Source organism: Abramis brama (assembly GCF_963993115.1).
Source record: "Abramis brama genome assembly, chromosome: 9".
Taxonomy (NCBI): domain Eukaryota; kingdom Metazoa; phylum Chordata; class Actinopteri; order Cypriniformes; family Leuciscidae; genus Abramis; species Abramis brama.
In genome coordinates, this window is record NC_139971.1 from 1300035 (window position 1) to 1317500 (window position 17466).

The 17466-nt window shown below is 39.7% G+C and overlaps 1 protein-coding gene across 2 annotated transcripts; it reads right to left on the reverse strand.

Annotated features, from left to right (window-relative positions):
* Window positions 1-13191: 13191 nt before the first annotated feature.
* p2ry1 (purinergic receptor P2Y1) lies at window positions 13192-17071 on the reverse strand. 2 transcript variants are annotated; one of them, XR_014607827.1, is made up of 3 exons: window positions 16847-17071; window positions 14511-15902; window positions 13192-14377 (listed from the first exon to the last, which is right to left on the reverse strand). XR_014607827.1 is itself a non-coding variant. In XM_084125181.1 (2 exons), the coding sequence occupies exon 2, from the start codon at window positions 15873-15875 to the stop codon at window positions 14826-14828; it is 1050 nt and encodes a 349-aa protein (XP_083981307.1). In that variant the 5' UTR covers window positions 15876-15902; window positions 16847-17071; the 3' UTR covers window positions 13192-14825. The 2 variants fall into 2 exon arrangements, 1 of the variants encoding a protein (XP_083981307.1); XM_084125181.1 differs by having other exon boundaries at window positions 13192-15902.
* Between the last annotated feature and the right edge of the window lie 395 nt (window positions 17072-17466).

Here is a 17466-nt window from a genome sequence, read left to right on the forward strand (position 1 = left end):
AATTGTTAAATGAGTACAGGCCAGTAGCACTTACTTCATTGATAATGAAAACATTTGAGAGGATAGTGAGGGACGCGCTTTTGACCATGGTACAGGCAAATCTAGATCCGCTTCAGTTTGCCTATAGGTCAGGTAGGGGTGTTGATGATGCGATATGCGCTCTATTAAACATGATTTTGGCACACCTTGAGGGCGCAAAAACTTTTGTACGTTTGGTTTTTATTGATTTTTCATCAGCCTTTAATTGTATCCAACCTCATATCCTAGCAGAAAGGCTAAAGAATGTTCATAATATTGATTTTGGATTGATAAGTTGTCTGATGGATTTCTTAACCAATAGGTCTCAGCGTGTGAAGGTGAACAGTGTTTTGTCTGATGTCCTTTTTTCCTCTACTGGGTCACCGCAAGGGTGTGTTCTTTCACCTCTCTTATTTGTGCTTTATACTAATGAGTGTCGGACGCAACTCGAGAGGCGTCATATCATTAAGTTTGCTGATGATTCAGTGATCGTTTCTCTCCTTGATAATGATGACTCTGATCATGGTCCTGTATTGGAAGATTTTATTGATTGGTGTAAACTGTCCTTTTTGGACATTAATGTATTAAAAACTAAAGAGATGATCGTAGATTTTCGGAAGAATCGTACATCCATCTCTCCGGTGGCTATAAATGATCATGCTGTCGAGATTGTACCTCATTTTAAATACCTTGGTACTATAATTGATGAAAAGTTGACTTTTGGGGCTCATGTGGATGCTGTTTGTAAAAAAGCTCACCAGCGTATGTATTTTTTACGGAAACTCTGTGGTTTTAACGTGGATAGTATTTTTATGAAAATGTTTTATTCTTGTTTTATTGAGTCAGTCATTACTTTTACATTGGTGTGCTGGTATGGTATTAATCTGAAAAATAGAAACAGACTTCAGGGTATTGTTAAGGTGTGTAGTAAGATTGTTGGCACCAACCTGACTGATTTGAACAGTTTGCATAAAGCCAGGACTCTGAGGAAGGCTGAGGTAATAATAAGAGATTCCAGTCATCCCTTGCAGAATCTCTTTAAGTTGTTACCTTCTTTACGTAGATATTCTTTACCATTTTGTAGGACAAATAGATTTAAAAATTCTTTTGTACCAGTTGCTATTGGGTTTTTGAATAATTAATTAATTATGATTATTTATTTTTTTTTTTTTTTTTATTTTATTTTTTTTTTTTATTTTATTTATTTTTTTATTTATTTTTTTTTTAATTTTTTTTCTCTGTATTGTTTGTTTTTGTGTGTTTGTGTTTGTGTTTGTATAGATTCTGCTGGCTGCAAAACAAATTGCCCCTCGGGGATAATAAAGTTGACCTGACCTGACCTGACATCTGATTGAAGAAGACATTGCAACGTATCCTATTTGTAAACAATTATCCTGGAATATTACTAACAATAACTGAATATATTTAGCAGAACTCCATCTGAACAAGTTACTGGAATTTATATTATGTTTTAATTATCAGCTGCAGTTCATTTACAGTAAATAACTAACTAATCAAATACATTAAAAAACATGAATAAATGCATCAGCCAGCAATAAAATAATGCACGTGAGTTGTATTGTGGGGGAAATAGTTTATATCTTTAATATATTTCCTTAATTAGTGTAACATCTGAAATGTCTGATTTGTGTCTAAGAAAATGATTCATAAATCACATCAGTTGCCCGTGTGATTACTTTCTTCTCTGACAGACTATCAGGCAAATCTCAGAGACACGGGGATGAAGACGAGACTGAGAGGAGAGAAGCTGATGGAACTGACTAATAGTTTATGCTTTTTTACTCACTGGATTTAAAGCAATTGTTTTCCCGTTTCAAACCCCTTAAACTGCTCAATAACACCAGGCATGTTCCCGATCCGCCCAGCACACTCAGGCTCAGTCTCTCGGGACTGTGGAACAGCCCTGAATGCATTGCATTGTGTGATACCGGATTGCACTCAGAATGATCTCTTCAGTCATTAGTATTCATGCGCAGATAATGCCATATTCACTATACAACAATATAGTTCAGTCAGTTCAGTCTTGCTTCTCAGCAAAAACATTTAAACCTTCATAGAATAAGAAAAACTCTGTATTCTCGCTTCTCGCACGCGTACCTCAGACGAAGGACAACATCTGTGTGAGAATCTGCCGTTACACTGATTTACTGTGATTCCCGTTCACTTCTCGGAAGAGTAGAGGCTTGGGAAGAGCAGCTGTTTCCTATAAACATGCGATTGCAATCTAATGGTGAACATTAGCAACAAAAACACTGCATATTTAAATCTGGGGAATTGCTAAACTCTCGGTTTATCGCCAATTCCTCTGTAAGGAAAACAAAGTCTTCATAGTTGTGCAAGTGACTCCACAATAGAAGCCAGTGCTGATAGAAATGAGATGCTCAGTAAAACAAGCCGACACAGTAATGATCAGAATGTGGGTTTCATACATGACAAACTGTTTTACACACAAACTGTGTTGTTTCACAGATGTAGGAGGAGGTCTAGCCTTCAAACACCTTCAGTTTTAATATCATAAATCAGGATTATTACAGCTCACAGCTGTCCTGCAAGAAATGACCGATATGAAGATGTTCTGGAACGTGAAGCTGTGATGCGAACACAATCACAAATACAGCGTCTTTAAGACAAACAATTATATCATCATTTTCTGCTAAGAGAAGAAGAACCATGTTTACATTCACTGAAATGTAAAAACCTGAAGTGTATAGAGCTGTTCTTCAAGAGTTTTATAGGTCAGATAAAACTGGTGGAAACAACAGTGAATTCTATTCTATTAAGTGTAGAATAGAGTCAAACTCTGCAAGTGAAAATATACAATTTAACTGTTTCAGACCAAGTTTGTCACCAGGTCAAAGACTCCTCATATCAGATCTGAGTCTCGAGCCCCTCGATCTCGGTTTCTCCTGGACAAACACACCTCGTGTAAATAAACAGAGATTTCCCTGAGGAATAAACACCAGCTTCCGTTCGGTGTCTGGAGGAAGCCGTTTCCACCACTGAGATCATTCTCAAGCTTTTATTCAGACGGCTCTCGCTCATATTCCTGCAGAATCATGTGACCCTAGACCACAAAGCCAGTCACATGGGTCAGTTTTTTCAAATTGAGATGTACACATCATCTGAATATACATTTACTGGATAAATACACTTTCCATTGATGTGTGGTTTGTTAGGATAGGACAATATTTGGCTGATACACAACTATTGTAAATCTGGAATCTGAGGGTGCAAACAAATCGAAACATTGAGAAAATCTCCTTTAAAGTTGTTCATTTATGTTGGCGATTGTGCTGCATTCACTCACAGAAACAAATGTTTTATATATTTACAGTAGGAAATTTACAAAATATCTTCATGGAACATGATCTTTACTTAATATCCTCATGATTTTTGGCATAAAAGAAAAATCGATAATTTTGACCGCTATTTCCACAGATAAACCCGTGCGACTCGTGACTGGTTTTGTGGTCCAGGGTCACATATTATCATAACTGGATTCATGAAGAGGCACATCTTGAGTATTTTAAGCAGTTGTTGCCTATGAATTCAAACTTTAGTCAGAAAGTGTTGGCAGAAAACAGGCTCAAGAGCGAGAGTGACTGTATGCGCAAGGCTTACTGTTATTTCATCGTAAAAAAAACAACAACAGCCCATTATGCAGCTTTATATTGCAAACTCATATTTGTTATGATTTGATTTAAATTTATTATCATCCCAGCTAAAAGGGAACGTTCAAGGTTCTCTCAAAGTTATTAAAACATTCATTCAAAGTTATCTGGTCTCAAAACGTTTATTTTCCATTGGATGTTCGTCTAACATTTTTTTAAATGTTGTTGCTCAGAACATTCATAAGTAACGTTCCCATAATATTTGTAAAATTATAAAATGGAATGTTCGATTATCGTTCAAATAACCAATAAAATGTGTTTTTAAATATTTAGAAAACTGGATTTGATTGTTCGAAGAACATTCAGAAATACTGTTTTTATGACATAATGGGAATGGATTGTATTCCCAACAATTGTCGACTGTGATTTGAATTTCCAGGGGATTATATTTACTTTCGTCCCTGTCACTAAAGGATATGTTCATTTCTATTGTAAAAACAAAAAAGAAAAGGGAAATTGCTGTGTTTCAGTGTTTCGAATATAACATTCTTAAAGGGATCGTCATTATTTACTCACCCTCATGTCGTTCCAAACCCATTAGGCTTTTATTCTTCTTCTCAACACAAATTAAGATATAATACATTCTGAGAGATTTCTGTCTCTCCACTGAAAGTCTGTTCACCCAAAACTCAGACCCTCTAAAACATTCACATGCAAAGAGATTGTAAAATATCAAGCGGTTTAATCCAAGTCTTCTGAAGAGAGTCGATCGTGTTGAACAGATTTAATTTAGGCTTTTATTCACAAATAAACCTTGATCAGTGAACATAGAGCTGGTGAACAGAAGCTCAAGCTTCTTCCACAAGAACCAATGAGGTTCATTCTCACGCGTCATGTGACACATTTGAGCTTCCGCTAGAACCAATGAGGTTCATTCTCACGCATCATGTGACAAGTTTGAGCTTCAGCAAGAACCAATGAGGTTCATTCTCACGCATCATGTGACAAGTTTGAGCTTCAGCAAGAACCAATGAGGAGCCTGATTTCAATGAAAGTCTGAATTATATCTGTCCATCATATAAGGCGACTGTGTCTCTTTAGAAGACTTGGATCTAACCGCTCAATTTATAGGCCTGTGGATTTATTTTATGATCTCTTTATAAACGTTTTGAAGCATCAGAGTTTAATGGAGGGACAGAAATCTCTCAGATTTCATTAAAAATATTTTCATTTGTGTTCCAAAGATGAACGGAAGGGTTTGTGACGACATGAGGGCGAGTAAATGATGACAGAACGGTCTTTTAGTGGCTGAACTATGACTTTAAGCTGTAGTGTAACACCTGTCATTATACTGTAAATCCCAAACGCAGGAATCATCCGTTTCTTAACAAGAAAGTGCTCTAAATAATGGTCAGCTTGCTTTGTGAGAAGAAGCACAATGCATATACTATTGATCTTGAGAAAAGCTGTAGAAATGGGTTTAGAAAAGCTCATATTGATGGACAGATGCGTATCTCTCCTCTGATGACTCGACCGCAGGGTAACGATTCTGAGGAGATTTCAGGGAATTCATGCCAAGATTCCATTTTCCAATTTTCTTCTCTGAATGGTAATTGATCCTATTAATCTCAATAATATACATCATACTCCGTCAGCATTCAGTCTGTGAGCAAAAGCAGCAGCACAACGTTAATAAGAGAAGAAATCACATATACAGCGGCTTTTTACTGGAAATAATGTTGTAAAACAGAGCATAAAAAGCATAAAGCCTCAAACACAATAAACCTCAGAAAATATTACCGCAACTACAGTTTTATATTGTAAAGACCCATTTATATGGAGTGAGAAAGTGTTAGATTATAAAAGCATGTTGTTTGTTAATGAATTGAAGCAAAAGAAGTATTGAAATTTTATTTGGAAAATATTTACTTTTTTATTCACTGTTAGAGAGTGAAAAGAAGACGTTTTTCCACTATATGTTTAATTAGCATTGATTTGCTCTAAACTAGGCCTGTCAGTGGAATAACACGACCTGATAACACTTTACTTAAAGCCTTATAATATAATAATACATAATGAATTATAAAAGTATTTTTAATGCATTCATTATTCCTCGTAATGCACCTTATAATGCATGAATAATTGTAACCACACTTATAATACATTATAATATTTCTGTTACACCTTCAGAAAGTCTAATGCATTAAAACACATGACAAACAACCAGTTTCAGATAGAACAAGGAATCTGCAAATATCATAACGCATTTTAACTTTGGTTGCAAGATATAATGTACATTATGAATATCCTTATAATGCATTATACACAAAGGCTTTAAGTGATCAGTGTTACCAATGATCTTGATTCATTTCATGATTTCCAAACAGTTTTTAAAGTAGCAGAATAAAAATAATGTCCAAATAGGTAGATGTGTTATATCATAAATATTATATAAATTTCAGTGCTGGGCAACGATTAACCCCATCCAAAATAAAAGTTTGTGTTTACATGATATATATGTGTGTACTGTGTATAATTATTTTGTATATACAAACACACACACATGCATGTATATTTTTAAGAAAAAAATGTTATTTATATAAAATATTTATATTTAATATAAATTATGTATACATATACACTCACCTAAAGGATTATTAGGAACACCATACTAATACTGTGTTTGACCCCCTTTCGCCTTCAGAACTGCCTTAATTCTACGTGGCATTGATTCAACAAGGTGCTGAAAGCATTCTTTAGAAATGTTGGCCCATATTGATAGGATAGCATCTTGCAGTTGATGGAGATTTGTGGGATGCACATCCAGGGCACGAAGCTCCCGTTCCACCACATCCCAAAGATGCTCTATTGGGTTGAGATCTGGTGACTGTGGGGGCCATTTTAGTACAGTGAACTCATTGTCATGTTCAAGAAACCAATTTGAAATGATTCGAGCTTTGTGACATGGTGCATTATCCTGCTGGAAGTAGCCATCAGAGGATGGGTACATGGTGGTCATAAAGGGATGGACATGGTCAGAAACAATGCTCAGGTAGGCCGTGGCATTTAAACGATGCCCAATTGGCACTAAGGGGCCTAAAGTGTGCCAAGAAAACATCCCCCACACCATTACACCACCACCACCAGCCTGCACAGTGGTAACAAGGCATGATGGATCCATGTTCTCATTCTGTTTACGCCAAATTCTGACTCTACCATCTGAATGTCTCAACAGAAATCGAGACTCATCAGACCAGGCAACATTTTTCCAGTCTTCAGCTGTCCAATTTTGGTGAGCTCGTGCAAATTGTAGCCTCTTTTTCCTATTTGTAGTGGAGATGAGTGGTACCCGGAGGGGTCTTCTGCTGTTGTAGCCCATCCGCCTCAAGGTTGTGCGTGTTGTGGCTTCACAAATGCTTTGCTGCATACCTCGGTTGTAACGAGTGGTTATTTCAGTCAAAGTTGCTCTTCTATCAGCTTGAATCAGTCGGCCCATTCTCCTCTGACCTCTAGCATCAACAAGGCATTTTCGCCCACAGGACTGCCGCATACTGGATGTGTTTCCCTTTTCACACCATTCTTTGTAAACCCTAGAAATGGTTGTGCGTGAAAATCCCAGTAACTGAGCAGATTGTGAAATACTCCGACCGGCCGTCTGGCACCAACAACCATGCCACGCTCAAAATTGCTTAAATCACCTTTCTTTCCCATTCTGACATTCAGTTTGGAGTTCAGGAGATTGTCTTAACCAGGACCACATCCCTAAATGCATTGAAGCAACTGCCATTTGATTGGTTGATTAGATAATTGCATTAATGAGAAATTGAACAGGTGTTCGTAATAATCCTTTAGGTGAGTGTATATACAGTATATACATGCACGTGTGTGTATTTATATATACAAAATAATTATACACAGTACACACATATATATCATGTAAACACAAACTTTTATTTTGGATGCGATTAATCATTGCCCAGCACTAAAAGATTTAAATATAAAATTAAAAATAAAATTAAAATGATGTTTCATTTTCAGTTGATTGTTGTGCACTTGTTTAAAACCCTGTGAGTTTAAGGACATTTTCCACTTCCAGAAGTGTTGCTTGTACAACAGCACCAGTGGCTGAAACAGCGGGTGTGTGTTCTGTCTCCACAGTGATTGCTCGTTCCACTCAGACACATGTAAAGCTTTGTTCTATCTCTCCTCACTCCTCCTCTCTCATTCTCCACCCGTCTCAGGTCTGAATGGAGTGACTGGTTTCGTGCCTCGGCAGGCCTGCATGGCACTGTCTTCCTTCCTGCAAACACACACACACACACACACACACAAAAACACACACACACACACACACACAAACAAACACACACACACACACACACACACACACACACACACACACACTCACACACACACACACACACACACACACACACTCACACACACACATCCTCACACACACACGAGCACACACAGGCCTGCATGGCACTGTCTTCCTTCCTGCAAACACACACCACACACACACACACACGAGCACACACGCACACCAGTGTTGTGTGTAACTCATTACAAGTAAATTGAGTTACGTAATCAGATTACTTTTTCAAGTAACTAGTAAAGTAACGCATTACTTTTCAAATTTACAACAAAATATCTAAGTTACTTTTTCAAATAAGTAACGCAAGTTTGTTTTCCCAATTATTGACTGACAGCTCTCCTGTCCTCATGTTGAGACAAATCGAAAGTGCAGAGGTGTGTGTGTGTGTGTGTGTGTGTGTGTGTGTGTGTGTGCACATGATGGTTATTGTAGTTTTAGACTAAATGTGAGCATTTATTCATCCCATTTGCACAAAAATAAGATTCAATATTCCACAAAATGAATACAATCTGTGAAATGCAGAATCAGAGTACTATGCAAACCTCCAATAACTCAATATGTTAAATAAAACATATTTTTTTATGCATTTAATCTCACTTTATTGACCAATGTACTTGCATCTGACATTCGATGATTCAGTGAAACCGTAAGCAAAAATGACTACAGATTTGTTTTGTTTTTATTGGTAAAGTAAGTGTTGAACTTTTTTCTCCTGCATCTTATTCTTCTGTTAAACCAGAACAGCAGCAGCTGAAAGGTTTGTTTGAGCGGCGCCTTCTACTGTACACTACTGTACTCCACCTCTACTGTACTCTACTGTACACTACCTCTACTGTACTATACTTCTACTGTACTCTACTGTACACTACCTCTACTGTACTCTACTTCTGTACTCTACGGTACACTACCTCTACTGTACTCTACTGCACTCTACCTCTACTGTACTCTACTGTACACTACCTATACTGTACTCTACTGCACTCTACCTCTACTGTACTCTACTGTACACTACCTATACTGTACTCTACTGTACTCTACCTCTACTGTCCTCTGCTGCACTCTACCTCTACTGTACTCTACTGTACACTGCTGTACTCTACTGTACTCTACCTCTACTGTACTCTACTGTACACTACCTCTACTGTACTCTATTGTACACCACTGTACTCTACCTCTACTGTACTCTACTGCACTCAACCCTCCACTGTACTCTACTGTACACTGCTGCATTCTACTGTACTCTACTGCACATTACCTCTACTGTACTCTGCTGTACTCTACTGTACACTACCTCTACTGTACTCTATTTTACTCTACTGTACACTACTGTACTCCACTGTTCTCTACTGTACTGTACCTCTACTGTACTCCACTGTTCTCTACCTCTACTGTTCTCTACCTCCACTGTACTCTACTGTACACTGCCTCTACTGTACTCTACTGTTCTCTACCTCCACTGTACTCTACCTATACTGTACTCTACTGCACTCTACCGCTACTGTACTCTATTTTACACCACTGTACTCTACTGTACTCTACCTCTACTGTCCTCTACTGTACTCCACTGTTCTCTACCTCTACTGTACTCCACTGTACTCTACCTCTACTGTACTCTACTGCACTCAACCTCCACTGTACTCTACTGTACACTGCTGTATTGTACTGTACTCTACTGCACACTACCTCTACTGTACTCTATTTTACTCTACCTCTACTGTACTCCACTGTTCTCTACCTCTACTGTACACTACCTCTACTGTACTCTATTTTACTCTACTGTTCTCTACCTCTACTGTACTCCACTGTTCTCTACCTCTACTGCACTCTACTGTACTCTACTGTTCTCTACTGTACTCCACTGTTCTCTACCTCTACTGCACTTTACTGTTCTCTACTGTACTCTACTGCACTCTACCGCTACTGTACTATATTTTACACCACTGTACTCTACTGCACTAACTCTACTGTACTCTACTGTACACTACCTATACTGTACACTACCTATACTGTACTCTACTGTACACGACTGTACTCTACCTCTACGGCACTCTACATCTACAGTACTCTACTGTACTCTACCTCGACTGCACTTTACTGTACTCTACTGTATTCTACCTCTACTGTACTCTGCCTCTACTGTACTCTACTGTACACTACTGTACTCTACCTCTACTGTATTCTACCTCTACTGTTCTCTACATCTACTGTACTCTACTGCACTCTACCGCTACTGTACTATATTTTACACCACTGTACTCTACTGCACTAACTCTACTGTACTCTACTGTACACTACCTATACTGTACTCTACTGTACATGACTGTACTCTACCTCTACTGCACTCTACATCTACAGTACTCTACCTCTACTGTACTCTACTGTACACTACTGTACTCTACAAAACAAGCCCAGCTCAGGTGAAAAAAGAAATAAATAAAATGCAAAATTAACGTAACGCATTACTTTTCTAAAAAGTAACTAAGTAACGCAATTAGTTATTTTTTAAGAGAGTAATGCAAGCACACACACACACACACAGACACACACACACACACACACACACACACACACACACACACACACACACAAGCACACACAAGCACACACACACACAAGCACACACACACACACACACACACACAAGCACACACACACACACACACACACACACACACACACACACACACACACACACACACACACACACACACACACACACACAAGCACACACAAGCACACACAAGCACACACACACACACACAAGCACACACAGGCCTGCATGGCACTGTCTTCCTTCCTGCCGCACACACACACACACACACACACACTCACATAATCATGCAGAAGCATGCTTGCTCGCTGGCGTATTAATCCATACAAACTCACACACCTTCACAAAGAACACAGACGACACTGGCGGCTCACTGTCGGCGGCTGGCATTAATGTTCATGTTGGTTGACTAATATAATTCACAAGAACATTTTATCACTCATTCTATGTACACAACTCTAAATAAATAAATACACGAATCAACGGAATTTACAGAAACAGAAATATCTCAGCTAACAGGGAACATTCTCTCAAAGTTATGATCAAACCTTCCAGGAACGTTAATAGAATGTTCGTTCAAAGTTATCTGGTCTTTAATAACGTTCTCAAAACATTAGCACACAAACATTGTGCTAATTTATACATCGTTCATGGAACATTTTTATCTGAAACGTTGTTGCTACTTGTTTCAGAGAACATTCAAATGTAACATTCCTATGATGTTTGAATGATGAAATGGAACTTTCCATTAACGTTCACATTTGAATGTTCAATGAACAAATAACAGTTTTATAACTTAATAACATCACTTTTTTTGTTAGATAAAACTTAACCGAAATATATTTGCTAAATTAGGCGCTTTTATACACACACACACACACACACACACAAACACACACACACACACACACACAATAGGAGATTGTTCCAAAAGTCATGGAAACACCCTAGTTTTACGGTGGCCAGGAAACGTATAGATTTGAACACGGCTCATCCAATCAGAGTCAGTGTGGAGCCGGATCTTTGTTCTACACACTCTCAAGCCCAGCCTACGATGTAAGATCCCGGGCCGTTTGCCAGCATCCGTAACCATTCGGCTTTTGTCCCCGCACAAAGAGTGACTAGGAGAAATCTGGGAGGAAAAGAAAATGCGGCATTATTTATTCCTCCCTCATTCCCCTTCCCGTCCTGTTCTTTCCTGTGAGGGACAAAGAGTCGAAGCGCTTTGGGAAAAGAACAGGGAAAAGAACAGGGAACTGAGCAATGTGATCGCATGATACCTGTTGACTTGAACTCCATGGGTGTGAAGAAACTAAAGAACAACAGGACAGTAGATAAAGAACAAAAACACAGAGCAATGGAGTGAAAAAGTTGAATGAGAGGAATCTGATAGTCTGTGGAATCTGACACTGAAGACTGGAGAAAGTTACAAAGATTGTTACAAAGTTATTCTATTTCAAACAAATGCTGTTTTTTTTTTTACTTTCTATTCATCAAAGAATCCTGTAAAATAAAATGTATGATGGTTTCTACAGAAATATGAACTGTTTTCAACACTGATAATAATCATAAATGTTTCTTGAGCATCAAATCATCATATTATGCTGATTTCTGAAGGATCATGTGACACTGAAGACTGGAGTAATGATGCTGAAAATACAGCTTTGATCACAGGAATAAATTACACTTTACTATATATTCACATAGAAAACAGCTGTTTTACATTTCAATAATATTAATGTTTCACTGTTTTTACTGTATTTTTGATCAAATAAATCTTGGTGAGCAGAAGAAACTTTTCTTCAAAAACATTTTTAAAAAATCTTACCGACCCCAAACTTTCGACCGGTAGTGTGTCAGATTTTTAAGCTTCACATTTCACTAAAAAGATAATTATCCAAAACCTGAGAAAAACAATAATACATGAAATAATGCAGTTGTTAGAGGCTATTCTTCCACAGCCATTTTTTTGGGAGACCTGATAATAAAGAGCCATTTACAGACTTTTCATTTACGTCTCTGTATTTGTTTTAGCTTTAAATACTACAGATCATTAAAGATAAATGCATTATGAACATACAGTATTTAAACTTGGTTACACTTACAAGAGTCCCTTCATTGTTCATGGGCTGATATTCTTTTGATCTATGCGGTCACACATCTATACAGTAACAGTAGAATGAATACACATCAATGCACAAGTGCATCTAAGACCATCTGGGATGCTTCAAACAAACTACAGCCACAGGTATACAATTCACTATTTTAAAATATCTTTAGTGCATCTTAACTATTCGCTGAGAACATAACAGAACACAAGGACTAATATGTGCTGCCGTTCACTCAGAAAAATAAAGGTTTCAAAAGGAGTTTTACACAGCGGCAACCTTTCGGTCTCTCTCTTGAATCCCACACTGAAGAGACTTAAACTGCAGTTCATCCACTGGCCACTAGAGGCCGGCTGCAGAAGAGACTCAATCCCATAGGCCGCATAAAATGGCCAACTTTACAGCAGAAAAAAAACATGTTTACAACATGATGCAAAAAGTGGTTTTGGTCTATATCGCTAATTTTGCCCTTCATGGCGACTGTGAGGGGGTGAATATTTTCACACAACTCATCCGTTTAAATTATATTAAGCCTTAAAGTTCTGCATAATTAAGGGCGTGGCCACTTGAGTGACAGGTGGATTGCCGCTGATGTCACTCCTAGCCGTTTGTCTGCTGTCTGTTAGCGTCACGTCACCTCAGCTAATCCGCCTCGCTGCACATTTTCGTTTATCCGGTAGTGACGCGGCCAAGATGGTGACGGCCGGCTCCGCCCACTTTGAGCTTCAGAACCAACGGGTGACGTCACGGACACTACAAACATATTTTTTTACAGTCTATGGGCCTTATTTTAGTCTAAAGCGCACAGAGCAAGAACACTTTTGCTAGTTTAACAATGGGAAAAATGGTCGGCGCTCCCGGCGCTGGTCTAAAAGGGTCGTCTCTCTCTTATTGAGTAATGGGTGTGTTTTGAGTGTAACGTGAAATAAACCAATCAGAGTCTCGTCTCCCATTCCCTGTTGCGCTCGCGCCATGGCGGATTCGCTATTTACATGGAGGAATTTGCAAGCGGAAAGACTGAACACTGTTTCCAGCGAGGAAACGGATCTGCTCGTGCGCGAGGTTAAAGCTGTGTGTGTGTCTGTGTGTGTGTGTGTATGTGTGAGAGGTTAAAGGTTAAAGCACAAACAGCTGTATTCCACCATATCTTTATACACACAATATTAATCTTTTACATTGTAATCATTTTATTTTTAATATTTGGCATGTTTGTGTGCTGTTGCGCGTCCCTGTGTGTGTAATAAGCAGAGTGTGTGTGTGTGTGTGTGTAATAAGCAGAGTGTCCGCGCATTGTGGACCCGCCTATAGGCTCATATTACTAATGCAGCCTTTAAATAACAAGAAATATTTATATATACTGTGCCATTGACTTCAGACCAGGTCTCAGTTGGTCAACGACTCAGTCTATTTCAGTTCCTCAAAATAGCAACAGTCCAACAATACGCCTGAACACACACCTGGTTCTCAGACCAGCAGCCCAGGGGCCACAGATGGGCACAAATGCATTTGTTATTTAAACAACGTGACGCAGGACGTGAAAATGAAAATTGCGTCGGGCTGAAACTAGCAAAACACACTAGCATCGCGCCTGGCGCTGCATTGCACCGAGTGTGTGATAGAGCCCTATAGGTTTTACACAGCGATGCCATAGAGCAGTGGTTCCCAAACTTGTCCTGAAGGACCCCCAACACTGCACGTTTTCTTTGTCTCCCTAATCAAACACACCTGATTCAACTCATCAGCTCATTAACCCATGTGATATTTGATTAGGGAGACAAAGAAAACTTGCAGTGTTGGGGGTCCTTCAGGACAGGTTTGGGAACCACTGCCATAGAGGAACCATTTTTTTAAAACATTTTAAACAAAATCTTTAAACATTTTTCCATTATAAAGAACATTTTGATGCCCATAGAGAACCTTTATTTTTAAGAGTGCTCAAGCATCCTCAACTAAAACTTGGTATATTTCCAACATTAGTCGTTACTGTTAAAACATTGTTAGTGATTTGCTCATTCAGTTTCAGTTCCATGGAAAATCACATTAGAAATGTTAAAAGCAATACATGAGTAACACTGACCACAGTATACGATGATTTCCAATAGTCTAATTCCCTTGAGTCCGAGGGAAGGAGTTGCGGATCACGACTCCCGTTTCTCCGACAGACTGTTGAGCGCTGTCTCCTCGCTCTTGGAATGGAGATCTCCTTTCTTGGAGGATTTTTTGGTGGCTCTGGAAAGCCGTCGTCTGAAGGTGTCTCCGGCTAGCAAGTACAGGACCGGGTCCACACAACTGTTGAGACTGGCCAGGCCTCGGGTCACCTGGTAGGTGGCGTACACTCGGTCGTTGAAGCCACACATGTCCGGGCTCTGGAAGTACAGTCTCGCTCGCATGTTCAGGTTCTTCATGACGTGGAAGGGCAGATAGGAGATGGCGAAGACCGTCAGAACGATGATGACTAGGTAAATGGACTTCTTCCTTAGCGGTGCGTTGTCCATATCGTTGCGAATCAGGGCTTTGACGATTCCTCCATAACAGCTGAAGATAATAATGAACGGGATGCAGAAGCCGAACACCGTCATGCACATGCTATAGACGAAGTACCCGGGCAGCTCGTCTTCAGTCGTGGTGTCGTAGCACGTCGTGAATCCCTTCTTCGGCCCGGTGCGCGAGTAATAGAGAATAGGGGCGATTCCCGCCACGACTATGACCCACACGAGCGCCACGGTGCGAACGGCGTTCTTCTTCTTCAGTCGTCCGAGAGATTTCATAGGATGAACGACGCCGGAGTATCGGTGCATGCTGATGCACGTGAGGAACAAGATGCTCCCGTAGAGATTAACGTGGAATATGAACCTCTGCAGTCTGCACAGCACGTCTCCGAAAATCCAGTCTGTTTTGTTAAAGTAGTAGAAGATGAGAAACGGGAGCGAGAGCACGTAACAGAAATCCGCCAGAGCCAGATTGAACATGTAGACGGAGATGCTGCTCCACGGCCTCATGTGACACACGAACATCCAGATGGCCAAGCTGTTCCCGACGAACCCCGTGAGGAACACGAGGATGTAGACGATGGGAAGATAGTAGAACTGAAACCCAGTCTTGGTTAGCGAGCATCTTGCCGTCTGGTTTGTTAACTCGGTCACGTTGTTCAAGAGCGACGTTGTCAAGTTATTAAACTCCGCTGTCATGTTGTCGAGGATCAGCAGGTGTGTGATCTACAGAGAGAAGAGACAACACAGCGGTCTCAGTCAGCAATAGCCGTCATCTCACCGCCTAGGTTAACTATAGACCCGATATAGTCCGGCTATGAGTAACACACTTCTAGCCAAAATAACCTTGAATTTAACTTGCGAGATGTATGATATTCCATCATGTAAGCAAAGTCAACAGTGATTACAAGGTGTTTGGTTTAATTTCTTCACTCATTTCATTTCTTTGTTATCTAATTGATGACTAGTCTATTCTTGGGCTATGGTTTAGCCGTATATTACATTTTCACTGACAGCCCAAATTTTGCCTTGTTTTAGCCGAGACGTCTGGGCTGTGTTTTGGACGGCTATTAGACGTCTTTAAACGCAAAATTGCTTGCTGGGATAATGCCTATTAACCTGATCAGACTCAAACCTGTTCCACAGACACAAAAAGTGCTTTATTTCTGCTCTCCTCTGCGGGGTTTGAACCTGCAACCTGTCAGAGACCAGCCTAAGGATGTTGTGTGGGCATCTTGACACAGACACACTAAAAACAATATCCTATCGCATACTGAATATATCGCATATCGCATTTTTCTTCAATATCGTGCAGCCCCTATTTATGTTGTTTTAAATATGAGTTAGATTTATGAAATGGCACATTTTAAATCAAAAGCATGCATACGTGATATGGCACTTGATTTAATCTAGTCTAATCTAATAATCTTGCAATTTGGGTGGCTCCAAAATTAGAACAACAAATACCAGATAAAAAAACAAAAACAAAAGTGTTGTCCATTAGAATGTACAGGTTCAGTTTATCAAAACATTTTCAATTAGGGACGTGAAAATGAAAAAGATATAGCTGCAAGTCATTTGTCCCCTGATCAGCCATTTCAACGCAAAATACGAGTTGCGAAATCAAGAACTCTATAGAGCAGAAGTGCATTCTCCATAGATTCACTCACCAGCGAGAGGCTCGTTTCTCCGGCATTCCTCGAGCGCGTTCACGGGAATCAGCAGCATGGATGAGAAATCCTGCTTTCCCGCCACAGGAATGTGTAGTTTGCAACAGTCCTCGGATAAGAGCGACAAGCTCTCTCTCTCTCTCTCTCTCTCTCTCTCTCTCTCTCTCTCTCTCTCGCTCTCTCTCACACACATACACACCCACACACACAGACACCGGCGGACGCGCGAGTCCTCTTTACGAACAATCTCTATGTGAACCGACTCTGTTTCATGACTCGGATGAACCGATTCGCAATGTGCGAGTGAACGTCACATGAAAACTTTTGCGAATGCACATTATTGCTGTCCTTATTCAAAACGAACTCGTACTTGATCCAAAGACTCAAATGAATCGAATTACTAAAATGAACCGTCCGAACGATTCGACTCGCTGTATCGAATCCCTGCAATAGTAGGAACTGAGAGCAACAATCAGAAGAGTTTCGGTTCGGAGAGAGGAAGAGGAGGAGGAGGAGGAGTCGATGATGAGCGAGGGCAAACTCCTTCTTGTTTCACTTCTTCATGTCCTCACAGTCATGTCCTCAAAGAGTCTTTCATTATGATTTTTTTAGATAAGTCA

Excerpts from the sequence above, each read along its gene's own strand:
- p2ry1 (XM_084125181.1), bottom strand. The coding sequence starts at position 15,875 with ATGACAGCGGAGTTTAATAACTTGACAACGTCGCTCTTGAACAACGTG.